We start from the raw sequence: 17,859 nt of genomic DNA on the forward strand, positions 1-17,859 counted from the left end.
CCAAAAACAATTCACAGCAGGTGGCGCAGCTGTAAATACCTATAGAACTGAGATCTGGGAATACTAAAATGTTTAACCAAATTAACCAAACACTCCACTCTCCACTAAGGGGACTTATTAATACATAATTTAGTGTTCAGCCATATACTTGAGGCAACATTTAAATAAATGTCCGAATTAAACACTCTGGACATTTTTGTTCATACCGAGTGCAAATGCAAGATAACGGGGTGTAACTTAACTTCTCCGATTAGTTTGATAGAAAGGCTTTGCAATGGCAAAATAGGGGCAAGAACTTCCTGTTCAATACAAAGCCAGGGAGGTGCTTTCTAAGGTGGAGGCGACCAATAAGCCAAATGTCTGAGACCGAATGCATAATAATAAAACAAAATCTTGGGTAGGCCTAGCCAACCTTTGTCAATCGGCCTATGTAACTTATTAAAATGTAATCTAGGACGCTTACCATTCCAAATGAAGGACTTCGCTATGCTATCAAATTGCTTGAAATAAGAGAGGGGGACATCTACAGGGAGAGATTGTAACAGGTAGTTACATTTTGGAATATAATTCATTTTAATAACATTAACCTTCCCAATCATCGATAAATGTAATGAAGCCCACCTGCCCACATCGCTTGAAAACCTTTTTATTAAGTAGTCAAAATGAACTCTAACTAAATCAGACAAATTTGCTGGGAATGAAATGCCCAAATACTTAATGCCCTGTTTGGGCCACTGAAAGGTGCCTGGTTGGAAAGCCGTTACTGGGCAGTACGCTTTCAGAGCCAAAGCTTCAGATTTAGATCAATTGACTCTGTATCCCGAGATCTTAGAAAATAAATTAATAATTCTATTGAGGCAAAGCATAAATCTAATGGGGTCAGAGACAAATAATAAAATATCATCTGTGTAAAGCAAAAGCTTATGCGCCACACCTCCCATCACCCCTGGAAAATCATCTTCCCTTCTTATTGCAGTTGCTAATGGTTCCAGGGCAAGACAGAACAATAATGGGGAAAAAGGGCAACCCTGCCCTAAAAAATAATTTTATATATATATATATATATATATATATATTATGTACACAATTCACTCAACAGTGCTGCTGCATCACCTCAGTAGATTGAAAAGTTATGGGTCAATACTCTATTCTTGCGGCTATAATACGTAACATTACTCATTTTAGGTGATCATGTGCAAAATCCTTAGAAAGATAGGTAGGCATACACCGCATGACTGTGTGTGCCCTAGACCAGGAGTTTTCAGACTAGGGTCCGGGGACCCCTAGGGGGCCGCCAGGAGGTGCTAAGGGGTCAGCAGAAAAAAAAAAAAGACGGTATTTGACAATATTATTCTTTCATTCTGGTTTTTAAAGAGTATAAATATATTTCAATTCAATTAAAAATGTTTTTCTTCAGGTTTGTACATCTAATATTACTCTAACAGTGGGTATAAAAAAAGATATGCGCTCAACTTAATACAAAGTCATATTTTCCAGATGTTTTATATTTTAATCATTTTTCATTTTCTTAATTTCCTTTATTACAAAATAACAGTCAGTTATTTAATTTTGCAAACCACCCATTGTCTATATAATATAATGCTTACTTTTTTTCTCACACAGTATAAAAGGGAATTTATATCTAAAATATAAAGCTGCCTATATATTTTTGAAAAGAGGTCCCTCACAAGGGGATCATCATATTTGGGGGTCCTTGGCATCAAAAAGTTTGAAAACCCCTGCTCTAGACTACCTTACTAAATTATAGCTACAGCAGTAATGTGATCACTTTAAAATATGTCATTTAATTGTTTCAGCAGGTATGTAGGCCTATAAATGGTGTCATTTCTTATATCAAAAGATGAAGTGTACTTATCTGTGTGTTATGGAGGGAAATGTTTTAAATTGTTACATTTAATTCTTGTTTATCTAGAACTTAAGAGCTTTTCATCACAAATATTTCCACTCATCCCAGAAAAACATTACACCAACACAATAACCTCAAAAAGTTGCATTCTGACCCAAGAGGGGAATACTTATTATTGTGCTGGTTTACTTATAATTAAAGTATTGCACAAGAATTATTACCATAATTGATAATAATTACTTGTTTAGGCATCTGACAATAGTTCATAATGATTGCATAATACCAATTTATTTTTTAAACTTGAAAAATGGCAATCTGTAAGGTGTTGTGCAAGCAACTATGTACATTTCAGTGAAATATATTGGTGTTGCAAATGCAATATGCAGATCTGCACACAGCCATTCTGTGCTGCACGATTATGACAAATTATAATTGATAATCATTTTCCTTTATATTGTAATTGTGATCAATTCCGATTAATAGAATTTGCATTAAAATACTTATTTTGTGTGTGGCACATGCCTACATATTATTATTTATGTAGGCTGGCTATATATTATATCCAAAACAAACTGAAAACTGTGTTCCTGAATTTCTTTATTTCTGTTTTACACATTAGTAAAGCAACAGACATATCTGTGATTGGTTATAAAACTGCTAGAAAAAAAAAAAAATGTGTTGTAAATTGAAAAGGCCTGAAACATCTGTAAAGGAGTTAACACAACTCATTTTAATTACTGTAAATATTTATAATATTGTAATTATTGTAACAAATGATAAAAAGCAGATACCTTGGTGTTTCTGAACTTGAATTGATTAGACAAAGACCTTTAATGACCTTAAACAGTGCAACCAAAATGATGTAATTTTACAAATGCCATCAACTTTCACAGTGCTCATTCTCCCTTATCACATCCAGCCACATCCACATGTACTGTATATTGTGCTTTGTCTGATCATTCATAAACTTTAGTCAAGGGCCATTCAACTTAACCACCAATAAAATCAGGAAGAGTGCAGTCTACGTAATGTACATGTCTGGTACTTTTGCATTATATAGGCCAGAGAAATACAGACATTCTTATAGAATCTGGTGTATTTCAGCCAAAGAGTATGAATGTTTTTAGTCTAAGACATTGTGCATTCCATCAGTCTATTAAAATCAGTGTATCTATAATATGCATGGAGAATAACATATAGTACATTAAGTATGTTTATTTTATTTATTTTTTTACTTACAACATATTCCTAGTTTTATAGAGAGAGTGTTTCCAAATGTTCATGAAACACTCTCTCAAAATGATCACTCCTTGAACGTGACAATTGTCTGTTCATTATGCAATCTTCAGCAAATGGTAAAGAAAGTAACGTGTGTGTAATCTTGACACACTTCAGAATAAATCCTTTTACAGCTACTGTAAAAGAAATGTGCTGAATGTGTGTCTCCAATTATGACCTCGACATCTCTTATTACCCATTCAAAATTCATTGAAGCCAATAAAACTGCTTATATGGGACAACGATGAGAGTTATGGGACAAAGTTTCAGTTCCTTTCGATATATATTATACTTTGTTATTGAATAGACATTCAGTCACTTGTGTTTTTCCCCTGTACTTTTTAAATGCATTTGTGTCATTGCTAAATATGAAACATTTTCATTTATGAAACATTGCAGTAAGATTGAATAATTTTCAGTGATAATCAACAATACAAATGATTTAGCTGTTTCTGTTTTGCTTTGGAAATTGAATTATGATAAAAGGGAGGGAGCAATTGATACCAGCAAAACGTTGCATAACATGGGACTACATAAACTGTTTGTTGGTATGGATATGACTAGTTATCTTTGAAACAATCTGGGTATCGCTCTAGCACAGAGTTGAGGAAGAGTTTACCAAACAACACCATCACCTTTTAACACAAAGCTGATCATAATAAAACCTAAACCCAAGAAAGTTGAAATGGACTTCTATTGCTTAATTCATCACTATCCTAAACTGATAGGCTTGTAATCATGATTTTGTTAATGTGCAACACACCATGTCCATTTCCCGCCCTCATATAAAGTGTCACACACTAAATGTCAAGTTTGGATGTTAATTACTGTGGCGATCAGTCAAGTGTTCATAAGCTGCATTGTGCAATAGATTAATAGATATTTAGCTGGACCCATAGATTTTCCTCAACTACTTTGCAGCAAAATGAACAAAAACAAACACCTGTGGTCTGTTGTCCGGCTGAGTCTGCCATTGGCTGGGATTTGTTTTATTTGTGCAGGCGTGTACATCAGCTCCATCCAGGGTTGTCTTTACACTTTGAGGATCTTCTTTGCATATTTCTTCATTGCCTTGGGTTTCCTTTCCCTCTTAACTGGAATCTTCTGGTCCATTTGTCATGGAATGAAGTGCAGAATGTATACAGAACAGAGGAGGAGACAACCAGACAATAGGGTCCATGTTTCTACTGTGGACAGGTAGGACTGATTTGCATCTACAAAAAAACGATGTGTTGCATTTATTTAAAATATATATGTAGTGTTTTTACATTATTCTTTTTAAGTAAATTCAACTTATAGTCATTTTATGTCAGCAGGACTTGAAAATCCTTTGTAGAAATACACAAATGTATCAGTTCATTCGACTTTTCATTTTATTTCATTTTATTTACTTAAAAATGTATGCGAATATGATTTAAAGGTGCTGTAAGCGATTTTAGACGTTCTAACTTCCACGAGACAGATCCGTTGAATTAGCCACGCTCCCTCTTTCCAAAACCCTGCACATCAAAGAGAGCATTGAGACAGACACCGAGCAGAGCAGCAGCATCAGCGAGTGTTCCCACGGTTGTCAAACACAACAGTAATAAAACAGTATCCTCATCTGAAAACCATTATAAATCTGAATATGACTTTAAACCTCAGAAATGATCCTCTTCGTCGTCAAGAGTGAAAACGTGCAAAATGATTGACAGACAGAAAGCGTAAGAGACCGCAGGCTGCTGACACAATTTGTTTGCTGTTTACAAAGTCTAGAGCTGTTGCAGAGACCGGTGAGATATCTCAGGACACTTATTTCATTAATATCTTTTAGGGAGTAGGATAATTTTTTGCACACCTTTCCATGAAAAAAATCACTTACAGCACCTTTAACAACTAATAGCAAGTTGATTCAAAGTAACATTTATTTCATTGTTTCAATTAAATTTAAAGGAATCATGACATGAGGAATGATGTTTTCCTTGATCGTTTGACATAAGAGGTCATTGTACTATAAAAACATACTGTAAGAGCATTTGTTAAAACCAAGCTGCCAAAACGACTCGTTCTTTACTTCCTCCACATTGTGATGTCACACTGTGGTAGACATTTGCATCTGACCACCACCACAACAACACATCAATGCCTAATTTACCTTATCACTTAGCCCCGCCAGCTAGTGGTGAGCAGTGAGATGGCAAAGAGAGAAAGCAGGTTAGTCAAGAGCAGAGAGCCAATCATAACAGTAGGTGTTTATTGTCAAGTCTTAAAGGAGAAGAAGCACCAAAACCAGAGGGTCAGAATGAGGGTGGAAAATTATCATGTTTTACAAATATATGACTGTTTTATGTGCAAAACACTTTACTAATATTATAAGTGAATGTAACAGCTCACAAACAGAAGGGAAGGAGAACACAGGGAAGCAGGTTTTTCCAGGCTCAGGTAGGACTTTTAATCGGCCACTTCAATGCTTTACAACTTCACAAACTTGTCAGCTTCACAGGCACGTAGACTTAAACTCATTAGCTTCACAGGCACTAGTAACTTCAACACATCAGCTGCACAAACATAACAGATTAAACGTAGCAGCTTCAGGAGCACCGTGGCCTTCCTTGTGCCAGACTCTCTCACTCTCTGCTGGTGGTGTGGCTGCTTATATGCCGCTCTCCCCATGCTCACTGGAATTAGAGGCAGGTGTTACACATAATGCTAGCTCAGGTGCAAACGCCCTTACCGCTTTCTCTCTCTCTGGATGGATGCTCGACCACGCCCCTGCTGCCACATATTCCCACCACCTGAGCCGGCCTGTCTACCACTCCCCCCCATTTCTGGAAAGGAAGTTGGCGACAGCCATCTGCACCCCCGGTCTGTGGACCACCTTGAACTTAAATGGCTGAAGAGCCAGATACCAACGGGTGATCCGCACGTTGGTATCCTTCATGCGGTGGAGCCATTGGAGTGGGTCGTTATCCGAGCAGAGGTTGAAGGCCTGCCCCAACAGGTAGTATCGGAGAGTGAGGACCGCCCACTTGATGGCAAGACATTCCTTCTCTACGGTGCTGTACTTAGTCTCCCTCAGCGAGAGCTTGTGGCTAATGTACAGCACCGGGCGCTCCTTCCCCTCCACCACCTGCGAGAGTACGGCCCCCAGCCCTCTGTCTGAAGCATCCGTCTGCAAGACAAAAGGGAGAGAGATATCAGGTGAATGTAAAAGCGGCCCCCCCTCAAAGTGTGGCTTTAACCTGCATGAATGCCTGTTGACACCGCTACGTCCACTGGACCGGGTCTGGAGCTCCCTTTTTAGTGAGATCAGTCAGCGGGCTGGTGACATCCGAATAATTAGGCACGAATCTCCTATAATAGCTAGCCAGCCCCAGGAACTGTCTCACCCCGTTTTTGGTCCTGGGCCTCAAGCAGGTCGCAATCACCGCAGTCTTGTCAATTTGGGGACGCACTTGCCCATGGCCCAAGTGGAACTCCAGATACAGTACCTCCACCCGCCCAATTGCGCACTTCTTGGGGTTTTCTGTGAGTCCCGCTCGTCTCAGCGATCTCAGAACCGCCCTCAGATGCTGCATGTGCCGATCATTGCTGTAAATGATGATGTCATCTAAGTAGGCAGCGGTGTAAGCTGAATGCGGTCTGAAGATTCAGTCCATGAGACGCTGAAATCTAGCCGGGGCTCCAAACAAACCGAACGGAAGCGTCACAAATTGGTGTAATCCAAACGCCGTGGAGAAGGCTGTTTTTTCACAGGAAATTGGTGTCAAGGGGATCTGCCAATAACCTTTTGTCAAATCCAGTGTCGAATAAAATTGAGCAGTGCCCAACCGATCGAGCAACTCATCTACGCGAGGCATTGGGTATACATCAAATTTAGACACCGCGTTGACTTTTCTATAATCCACACAGAACTGTACAGACCCGTCGCTCTTAGGAACTAGAACAACCGGGCTGGATCAATTGCTGTGGGATTCCTCTATTACCCCCATATTGAGCATTGCATCCAATTCTACCCGGACAATTTTCTTTTTGTGCTCGGGCAATCGGTAGGGACGTCTACGTACCACCACCCCCGGCTCGGTCTCGATGTGGTGCTGTATGAGGTTCGTATGACCCAGTAGAGGGGAAAACACATCTGTAAACTCCTTTTGCAACTTGGCAACCTCTTTGAGTTGATACGGTGAGAGGTGGCCTCCGCAAGTGACCGGGGTGAAATGATTGGGTTTTGTATTCACCTCTGGCCCAAGCTCCGCCCTCTCCTGGACTACCATAGCCAATGTCACAGGGGCCGCCTCCCTCCACAATTTCAGGAGGTCGTGGTGATATATTTGACGTGCGCCCCCTCTATCGGTTTGTTTTACCTCATAATCGAGATCCCCCACTCGTCGTGTGACCTCACAGTGTCCTTGCCACTTGGCGAGTAATTTGGAGCTTGATGTGGGAAGTAATACGAGTACCTTATTTTCCGGTGCAAATTCCCACAGCCGAGTTCCCCTGTCGTACAGTCGGCTCTGTTGTTCTTGAGCTTGGAGAAAATTCTCCTGTGTTAGTTGCCCCAAAGCGTGGAGTATTGCTTGAAGATCAAGAACGTATTGAATTTCATTCTTACTATTTGAAGGTCCCTGCTCCCAAGCTTCGAGCATAACATCAAGCATGCCGCGCGGGCGCCGCCCATATAGCAGCTCGAATGGGGAAAATCCTGTGGAGGCTTGCAGGACCTCTCGTACTGCGAATAACAGGTGATCGAGCCATTTGTCCCAATTTCTAGCATCCTCGTGCACAAATTTACTAATCATATTTTTAAGGGTTTTATTAAATCTGTTTGTGGATGGTAAACGCTGGTGCGGATTGATTTAATGCCCAATAATTCGTAAAGCTCCTGTAGTGTTCGTGACATAAAGGTTGTGCCCAGATCAGTGAGGATTTCTTTCGGAATCCCCACCCGGGAGATTATTTTGAAGAGTGCCTCCGCAACACTGCGTGCTGAGATGTTGCGCAGAGGCACTGCTTCCGGATATCGCATTGCATAGTCCACTAAGACCAATACAAAGCGATGTCCGCGTGCTGACCACTCTAATGGCCCGACAAGGTCCATTCCAATTCTCTTGAAGGGGACCTCGATCAGCGGAAGAGGGCACAATGGTGCTTTTTGGGTGGCCGGTGGATTCACCAGCTGGCACACCACCTGTGGACATCGCCGCCAATAAAAACGGGCTATTAGGCGGTTCAGTGTTTTTCTTTCCCCTAGATGACCCGCCATGGGATTATAATGAGCTGCCTGGAACACCATTTCCCGATGGCTCCGCTGTATTAAGAGCTGGGTTGTACCTTCCTTTGTTTGAGCGTCCTGCGTCACTCTATACAACTGCTCGTTTATAATTGCAAAAAAAGGATATGAAAGGGCGACACCCGGCTGAAGTTGTTGACCATCGATCACTCTAACTTGGTCAAAGGCACGCTTGAGGGTTTCATCTCACGACTGCTCCAAAGGGAAATCCCCTTCAGGAAATCCCCCGAGGATGGGAGGGGCTGCAGCCTCTCCCCCCCTCACGTCATCCTGACTTGGAGCAGACAAAGATGGCCCTAGCTTCGCCTCCCCTGCCAGAGCATCGCACATCTCACATTTCATTGCTTTAGTGCAGGACCCATCCGCGCATTTTCCCTTTAATACATTTCTAAATTCAGGCCAATTAGTCCCCAAAATCAGCAGATGGGTGAGGCGGGAACTAACCGTGGCCTCCACTCTATGTTTTGTTCCCCGAAATTTAATAACAAGGGTCACCACAGGGTAGTTGTGAATATCCCATGCACACACTTCACCCTCACTTTTTTTTGCTGTGCCCAAAGCCTCGCGTTGAACCAAGCGTTGGTGGATAGTGGTTTGATTACAACCCGTGTCCACCAATGCTTGGTGAGTACCCCCCTTGACACTTACCAGTATCCGGTACGCTCCGGGCCAATCGGGGGCAGCCTGCGGAGTGTTGGGGATCCGGACCACCATTCCCAGCTCCATCACATGCCATTGATCGAGGAAGTGTCCCAGATCCCCGCAACTCCAGCAGACCAGCCCAGGCGCCACGGCCGCACCTGCGTCGGCAGACACTTCCACCTGAGGGGGAGAGCGGCAGGGCACTGTCGCTGCTGTGGGCGATGCAACACCCCATGCGTGGGAAACTGGCTTCGGTGGCGGGACTCCTCACCTCCGCGGGGCAGGAACGGGCTCTGGGAAGAGAGCAGAGTGAGAGAGAAGAGGGGAGGAAGAAGAGAACGGGGAAAACACAGGGGGAGGGGAGAGGGAGTGGGAGGGCTCTTCCACCCTCTGGTATGCCGCCATATGGTCCTCTGCCAATCGAACAGCCTCCTCCAGCGACGCCGGGCGGTGGCACTGGACCCATTCCACTGTTCCTCACAGTAGCCAATGGACGAGCTGCTCCAATACCACCTGGTCGATTATTCCCTCAACGTCGCGATCCCCCACCAGCAGCCATCTCCAGCAGGCGTCTCGGAGCCGTTGGGTGAAGACAAACGGGTGGCTTGTCGTCTCCAACTTCATCGACCGGAAGAGCTGGCGATGCTGCTCTGAACTGCGGCCAACCCGCAGCAGGATGGTCTTCTCCAAGTCCTCATAAGCCAGGAGGTTGTTGTGCTGTGAGCTGGGCTTCCCCGGACAGCAACGGGAGGAACCTGGCCGCCCACTGATCACACGGCCAGCTCCATATCTCAGCGGTCCACTTGAATAAGTCAAGGAAGGCTTCCAGGTCATCATCAGCCCCCATCTTCAGAAGCGTGGGCGGGGACATGGGGCTGTGGTTGTCCGTGGAGGTGGGCGGGGCTCTCTCCTGGCTGAGAAGGCTCCGGATCGCATACCGGTCCTCTGCTTGAGCCCGAAGGATCTCGAAGAACCAGCGATCTTGATCTTGCCGGAGCTCAAGCAGGGATTGTTGGTGGGACTGGTGTAAGCCAGCGAGGGATTTGAGGATCTCTGCTGGGAGGACTCCATGGGGCGTACTTCAAGATCCCGGATTTCGGCACCAGTGTAAAAGCTCACAAACAGAAGGGAAGGAGAACACAGGGAAGCAGGTTTTTCCAGGCTCAGGTAGGACTTTTAATAGGCCACTTCAATGCTTTAAACTCGTCAGCTTCACAGGCACGTAGACTAAAATTAATTAGTCTAGAATTGCACTAGAATTAGGCACTAGTAACTTAAACACATCAGCTTCACAAACATAACAGATTAAACGTAGCAGCTTCAGGAGCACCGTGGTCTTCCTTGTGCCAGACTCTCTCACTCTCTGCTGGTGGTGTGGCTGCTTATATGCCGCTCTCCCCATGCTCACTGGAATTAGAGACAGGTGTTACACATAATCTAGCTCAGGTGCAAGCGCCCTTACCGCTTTCTCTCTCTCCGGACGGACGCTTGACCACGCCCCCGCTGCCACAGTGAACCTCAAGGAGCATAGTAAAATAGTATAAAAAGGCATGTCATGACCCCTTTAATTAACTGTAAAGAAAATAAGACTGACTAAATATTAAAATTGATTCCCCATAGAAATGCACAAAATGCTGCACTTCAGAAATGTATATTCATATGCAAAAGATAAAGTTACATGGATTGAACAGGGTCCCACTTCACCAAATGTAACACTAATGTTGACTACACAAAACAGCTATTTAGTGAAACAACATCAATAATACTAAAAAAGAGCTAAAATCTCTATGAATTCAACTAAGTAAATGCCCACATAAGTTTTTTTCATCAAACAAACATGCTTAAATTATTCAAGCACAAAGGCTTATGGGTATTCCCCAGTTCCGCACTTGATTGTTTAAGTTAGTAGTACTTAAAATCTGAATTTTATGGATTTTTTCAACGAACTCACAATTATTCATTTACTTTATGTATCACTCTAAATTTACCTTAAAATTGATATTTTGTGTTGTACACATTAATGAAAAGTAAAACTAAAAATATTATACATGTATATTTCTGAATAGAAGCTATTTATTTTCATACCTACATACGAGACTGCATGCCATGGAATATGTACTTTTGTACTTTTAATTCATTAATTCATTTGTCCAAGGCGGTACCAGTTATAATGAACAAGCAAAGGCATAAAAGTGTTTTCAAAGCACTTTTCAAAAGTTCAAAAGGGAATGGTGGATCCAGTATGTATCAATTACCCAAACATAGAACCGGTAATATTTATTTGAGGGTCATATTTGCAGCAAATCCTTTTAGATCAAATTCAGAGGGCATGTGAGCAATCAGCAGAGAACAGAATATTTGCAAACCACTGAAATAACATGAATTATGCCAAATACTTGCCTACTGTAATTATATGACCCTCAAATTTTAATTATACATTTTTTCCCCCTCAGGCCAGACTTCTATCCTCCCTCTTATGAGGAATCGCAGTGCACAAGTGATGCTCACATTGAAACCTCACGTGCATGTGAGGTCCCTCTATGTGCAGCACCACCGCTGTATACACAGAGCAGCTCTGACACAGTGAATGTGGACTTCAGCCATGAAGAGCCTCCAACCTACCAGCAAGCAGTCCTTTAGAGTCCACAAGAGCCCTTGTCAGATATCTCTAGATTAGTATGAGACAGTGGTGTAGTCCTACCACCAACAACAAAAAAAAAAAGTCCACCATATTACCCAGTCCATGTTCATCTGTCCGGGGGGTTTGGGATATTGGTCTGTTATACGCTGCGTAATCTGTTTATAGGAAGTGGCGAAATTGCAACTCTGTAAATATCGTATATAGGTCATTCTTACAATTCGGTGACATTCAAGCTTTGAAACTTTTGAAAAATAAAACATTATTTTACAAGTATCTTAATGTTTCATCATTACAGGGACATGTTAAAGATTGTATTATTCATACAGGTCAAGCTAAATGACTTAAAATTTCAGATGTATATCCAGTTAAATGGGCAGAATCAGGGTGGACAATAACAGGGTGGACATTCAGTGGATAAATGAGCCACTACATGGTCTGTGATTGATATCTAGCAAACATATTTGTAAACTAATATTGATGATTTTATTTCTGTTACCATAAATACTGTATATTGAACATTTTTAATTATATTAATCTATCTTCCAAAAACAGGGTGGACAACAGGGTGGACATTCAGTGGATAAATGAGCCAATTCATGGTCTGTGATTGATATCTAGCAAACATATTTGTAAACTAATATTGATGATTTTATTTCTGTTAGCATAAATACTTATATTGAATGTATATTGAAGTTTTAAAATTACATTATTTTCCCACATATCAGAATCAGAATGAGCTTTATTGTCAAGTGTGCTTACACATACAAGGAATTTGTCTTGATGACAGAAGCTTCCAGTGCAAACCGAACAGAAAATAAAGTATATATAGAAATACACAATAAGACATAAAATGTACGTATGTACAAATACAAATCTGTTATATACAGATAGTGCAAAGGAATGTAATGGCATATCTTCCCAATGTTATGCTTGACAACATATGGCTAACACCACAAAATAAAGGACAACATAATAAAACAAACTTCAAATAACTAAAAAAATTGGCAGAATGGCTGATGTTCACCTCCAGTGTGTGATGTCATTTCATAACATATATCTTCAACAAAAGAAAGGTTTTTCTTATTGTCCACCCTGTTATGTCATAGTATCATGGCAAAACAGGGTGGACAATAAGACAAAGGACACACAAAAAACCTCCACTATCATGTGTATTTTAGTTAGAGAATGTAATACTAAACTCTTAATTGTTTGGAGGAAAAATAGAAATCCAGTCATTTAGCACTTATTTTTGTCAAATATATTTAACGTGCAGTTTTGGGGACATCAGGAAACGACACAGTGCAATAGTTGAAAAGGATTTCAATGATTTAAAATGTAACTATTAAGCCCACAGAAGTGTGTAACACTATAAATAGTCTTTATTATTTTTAACAAGCCTATCAAAATTGGAATCAGTTGAAATTAAACAATATAAGTACCACACACACTTGTACTGGGGACTTAAATGTCACCGAGCTGTGAAATGACCCATTTTATACAGGCGCTCCTTCACATTAAAAAAACATCGTGGACGGATGAAAAAATGAGTTCAGTGGGAACGTCCCCTACTTAAATGTTTCCAATTAAAATGCTGTAGTTATTGTTCTTAAGGATAATATCCCAAAGTATTGCAATAATTTCAATAAAGAAAAGACCGTGAGCCAGTGTTTTCTTCATATTTTTTTCTGTACAATGTTATTCTTAATGTGCACTATTCCACATGTATTTGTATCACAGTACCTTGTCCACACCCATCCCCATCTTAGGGGAGGTACGCACTTCCTGTCTTTGTTTAGAGAAAAAGCAGAAACCAATGTGTTGTGGCCAGCAGTAATAGACATCAGAGGTGTAGCTTGAACAATGAATGGGAAGTTTGTCGAGGAACTGTGGGAAACAGTTCAGCCTGAATTGTCATAGTCACCTTAAACCAATAACTGCCATAAAGGAGTGATATTAATAACTGAAAAGTCAGTTCGACAGTGATGTTGAGGTGTTGGTGGGATGCTGTTGGGCTGCAGGACATGGACTGTGGGTATTACTGTATCACTGGGTTCTTAGGTTGTCAGCAAGATTGTGGACAGATAACAATGTCAAAAACTAGTTCAACAGAGAATCTTTTAAAAGTTCTTGCATGAATTCATTCATCACATGAATGAATGAGAAGAAATTGTGGATATGAGCTGGTGCCACATTGGTGGAAGATTTGAAGCTTGTAGTACTTAAGCATCATAAACAAAATGACTAAAAGACTAGAAATCAGAGAGGTAGTGTGTGATATTTGAGATGGTACAGTATAGGTAGAAAGTAGTGATGAAGTTACTAATGCTGCAGATATAGATCCTGTATATTTAGCATGTTTCTAATCTTTTGTTATCTAAATATCAAATGCAACGATTGAACATATGCATCTATAATTCTGTTTTGTATGACTTATTATATGTGATAAAATGACAGATTTTATATCGTTACTTGCTAATATCAAATGTCATTTACAAAAATAAAGTGTTTAAAAATGTTGGCCTTTTTATTGACTAAAATAAATAAAGTCAGTCTCTCGGCAGCCATCTTTGAAATGCTCCCTGGTAGCTATTTTCTATAGATACAACCGGCATAAAAGTGCAGCTCCTATCTACTTGAATGGGAAAACACCGACATCTCCAAAACAGTTAGTCATGATTACGATCAAAGAACATGTTGCAAATCAGCAGTAAAATCTGACAACAATGGTACCATAAATTGTGCTTCTTTGGATCAGTTCACACACACACACACACACACACACACACACACACACACACACACACAAACGCTTTTTTTCAGGCTGCTGCATTCTCGAATTGACTGACAGGAGATGTCTGTATCTAAAAGGTGATTGTCTCTTTTACTGTAAGGCAGCCGGGACTTCATTTTCTACATTCGCCATATTGGGCTTTCCCATTTCTCTTATTCATTTTAATACAAGTGGTCCGTATTAGGCTAAACAGTCTTTCATATAGTACAGAAGTGAATGCCATATATGGTATCCATTGATATGTGGGCACTCAAAATAAAGAAATGCAATGAAACCATGAAAAGTAGCCTAATTCATGAGATTTATTGCCCCGATTTCTCATCATGTCACTAACAGGCAGAATAAAGCCATTTAGGGTCCTTGTGTTTATATGAATAGATTTAAATCTATAACAAGTAATGATAAGAGTTTTGTATTATGCTTATAGCCAGTATAATTATAATGTTATATCTAATAAATGGTTAATGAATAAATGGTTGCTACCTTGGTTTGATTTATACTGACTGAATTATTTGATCTAAAATAAGTAGGAAAATAAATTGACAGCAATAACAAATTTGGGTGTCTGACCTCATATGGAATTTAAAAAACAAGCCAGGACACACAAATTATAAAGTTTATTTATGCAAGATTTAGGATACAAAATTAATTACAGCTGAGGCAAAAAAGAAGAAGTTTTTTTTTTTACTTTCTTTTTATCTAAGTAGTAGTTTTTTCACCTTTGAGTCCTTAGAATCAGTACAGGGTGATTGTGCAGATCAAAACAGTTTTAGAAGGCAAACCTCGTATTTTAAGGATCTGCAAAATTAAAAAAAAAAAAAAAAAAAACTTTGTTAATTGTTAAATGCAACCAAACACTTGTAATACATTAAACACTTACAATAAATACTTAATGTATTTATGCAATACAGTAGACACAAGTGTCATATATTTATTATAATAATAATAATGTACTTTAAACTAAACAGTCAAAACAGATCTCTCATCACAATGGAATGCACATAATCCAACTTATACGCAAACAATTGATTCATGCAGGATTGTAAAATTATACCAAACACTGTATCAAAGAATCATATCATTAGAGTTAAATGAGTTTAATTGGGAATCTTAGTCTTTATGTTATCCTAAATTGGTATGTTCAAGTTTACTTAAAAGAATCACTCAAGTAATACTTGGCTACATGCCAGATAGGACCCAAAAGTGAAAACATTTTATGTACTCATTTTGAATGACATCACAAATTCATTTGGAGAATGGTTCAGGACTTCACATTTCAGAAAGTGGTCAGAAGACTGCAAATAAAACCCAGTGTTAACAGATTAAAAGCAACAAAACCAAGACCATGTTCATAATTATTATTTTGTGTTGTGGTTCACTGCTGTCTATAAACTCTAGCAGTCACATCACATGGATTATTATTTGTGTTTCTAAAGTGAAATCCACAAAAGTAAATACTGAACAGCATTGCTCCCTCATACATTTCTTTGTAACAGCTTAGCTACACTGTAAACAAAAGCACACAGTTACACCAAATTCACAATATTTTGAATTTAAACCACAGCTGATACAAATCAGCATATTGAAAACAATAGTTGATCAACACATGCTCTGCTACTAACCTCCTTGCTAAACAGGACCTTTTGTGTGAGCATAGAAAAAACAATTTTGCTCCCATTCGATTTTTTATAGTGGTTTACACGAGTGCATAAATGTGCAAAATAAGTGATAACTTAATGAGGGCCCTTGTACAGACAAAATAACGAAAATGGGGAAAATAGAGAAGGACTGAGAGGAGTATAAGGGAAATCTATTGGTAAAACAGCAGCAAAACAAACAGCTGGCAATTTTTTGGCGGTGTTGCAGTAACAGGAAAGCGTGGAGACGAAGTCTCATGATTTTGGCCCCTGGTGTGCAGTGCTGGATTGGTCTTAGGTGATGACATTGGGGCCTTTGCGTCCAGTTCGTTCATGGATGTTCGAGATCTTTAGAGCAATGGCAATCAGTGGACCCAGCACAACCTAAAACAATCAGAGGAAAAAGTGAGCACTTCCCGCAAATTGGCCTTTGCTAAACTCCTCCCCCCTTGGTCACGGTTGCTGGCTCAGACAACCTTTACAGAACGTCCCATAGAAATCAGAGCTTTATTGCCAAGTGTGCTTACACAAGAAATTTGTCTTGGTGACAGAAGCTTCCGTGCACAAACAATACAGCAACAAGACATAGATGAATGAACTGGATGTTCCCAAGAAGAGTGTGATTTTCAGTCAAATGTCCTTATAAAGTGGTACAAAGCGAATGGATAATATTTTAATGAGGCCTGGAATGAAGCATGACATTGCAAAGCATGTCTATCTGCCATTTTATTTTTTCTTAAAAAAAAAAAATTGCAATTAAAAATTGTGGAGACTGCGAATTAAAACTGTGGTGAATGCTTATCACAAACAAATAAAAAGGGATTTTGATAGTGAATACAACTGATAACATGTGATATCTGTTCCTTATACACATACTCATTTTGGTTCTGCGGCCTGAATCAATATATAAATAAACTAACATTAATTAATATGTTAACTAACATTAATTTACACTGAAAAAGTGGCAACTTGCAATTGTTCAATCTATTTCTACTTAATCTAACCCATAAAAATCACATTCGTTGATGTAACCTAATTTGTCAGGTAAATTTAGTCAGTTTAAACAACATTTTGAATTTAATAAAACCAGTTAATTTAGAAATTCCCACATTTTTTAGGTTACCACAAACCATTTTTATAGTGTACCTTGGAGCAAACGTGTCTGTTTTGATGTTCATTTAGGAATGGCTGCTGACATACAGTTGAATCCACAGTATGCACTTCTCAAGATTTATTTAAAGGTGCACTCAGTTATTTGTTTCCTCATTTAAAAAGATTTACTTCTAAAGAAATGAACAGTAATACTGAAACATATGTATGTATTCATCACCACTCATGTGAGACGAAGAGATTAGTCATATCATTAACCTTATAAAAGCTCTTTTATTCGACATGGGGCAGGGGTGCCCTCATGGGGGCAGCCATGTTAGGATCACATGACCAGCCAAATCCAACGGGCTTAATCTCAGTAACTGCCCTGTTATTGGACACTTTCATTCATGGATTAATTTAATCATGGTTTACTGTAAATAGTGAATTTCTACAATGGCATAACTGAAAACTACTGTGTTTGAATGATGCAGCTTCCCGGCCACTAGCTGTCACTGTAAGCCAATGTAAGCCGCTTCGACATACTTTAAAAACGTACTGAGCGCACCTTTAAAGATTTGGAAAAGGGGTAAACATACACACTGAAAAATTTGCTTCAACATATAAATTAACTGCTTTTGTTCA

At 39.8% G+C, this 17,859-nt stretch overlaps 2 protein-coding genes across 2 annotated transcripts in view; one reads left to right on the forward strand and one right to left on the reverse strand.

Moving 5' to 3' along the window:
- The first annotated feature begins 2,895 nt into the window (after positions 1 to 2,895).
- Positions 2,896 to 14,144, forward strand: LOC127424049 (transmembrane protein 252-like). Its single transcript, XM_051668848.1, has 3 exons — positions 2,896 to 2,908; positions 4,147 to 4,342; positions 11,510 to 14,144. Exons 1-3 carry the CDS (start codon positions 2,896 to 2,898, stop codon positions 11,694 to 11,696), a joined length of 396 nt encoding a protein of 131 aa, XP_051524808.1. The 3' UTR covers positions 11,697 to 14,144.
- Positions 14,145 to 15,090: 946 nt separating this feature from the next.
- LOC127424337 (phosphoglucomutase-like protein 5) overlaps positions 15,091 to 17,859 on the reverse strand; it is a 36,646-nt gene continuing 33,877 nt past the window's right edge. The window contains exon 11 of the mRNA XM_051669422.1: positions 15,091 to 16,509. Within this exon, the coding sequence (XP_051525382.1) occupies positions 16,420 to 16,509 (90 nt within the window). The 3' untranslated portion in view covers positions 15,091 to 16,419. The remainder of the gene's footprint in view (positions 16,510 to 17,859) is intronic.

Source organism: Myxocyprinus asiaticus, chromosome 33 (assembly GCF_019703515.2).
Source record: "Myxocyprinus asiaticus isolate MX2 ecotype Aquarium Trade chromosome 33, UBuf_Myxa_2, whole genome shotgun sequence".
Taxonomy (NCBI): domain Eukaryota; kingdom Metazoa; phylum Chordata; class Actinopteri; order Cypriniformes; family Catostomidae; genus Myxocyprinus; species Myxocyprinus asiaticus.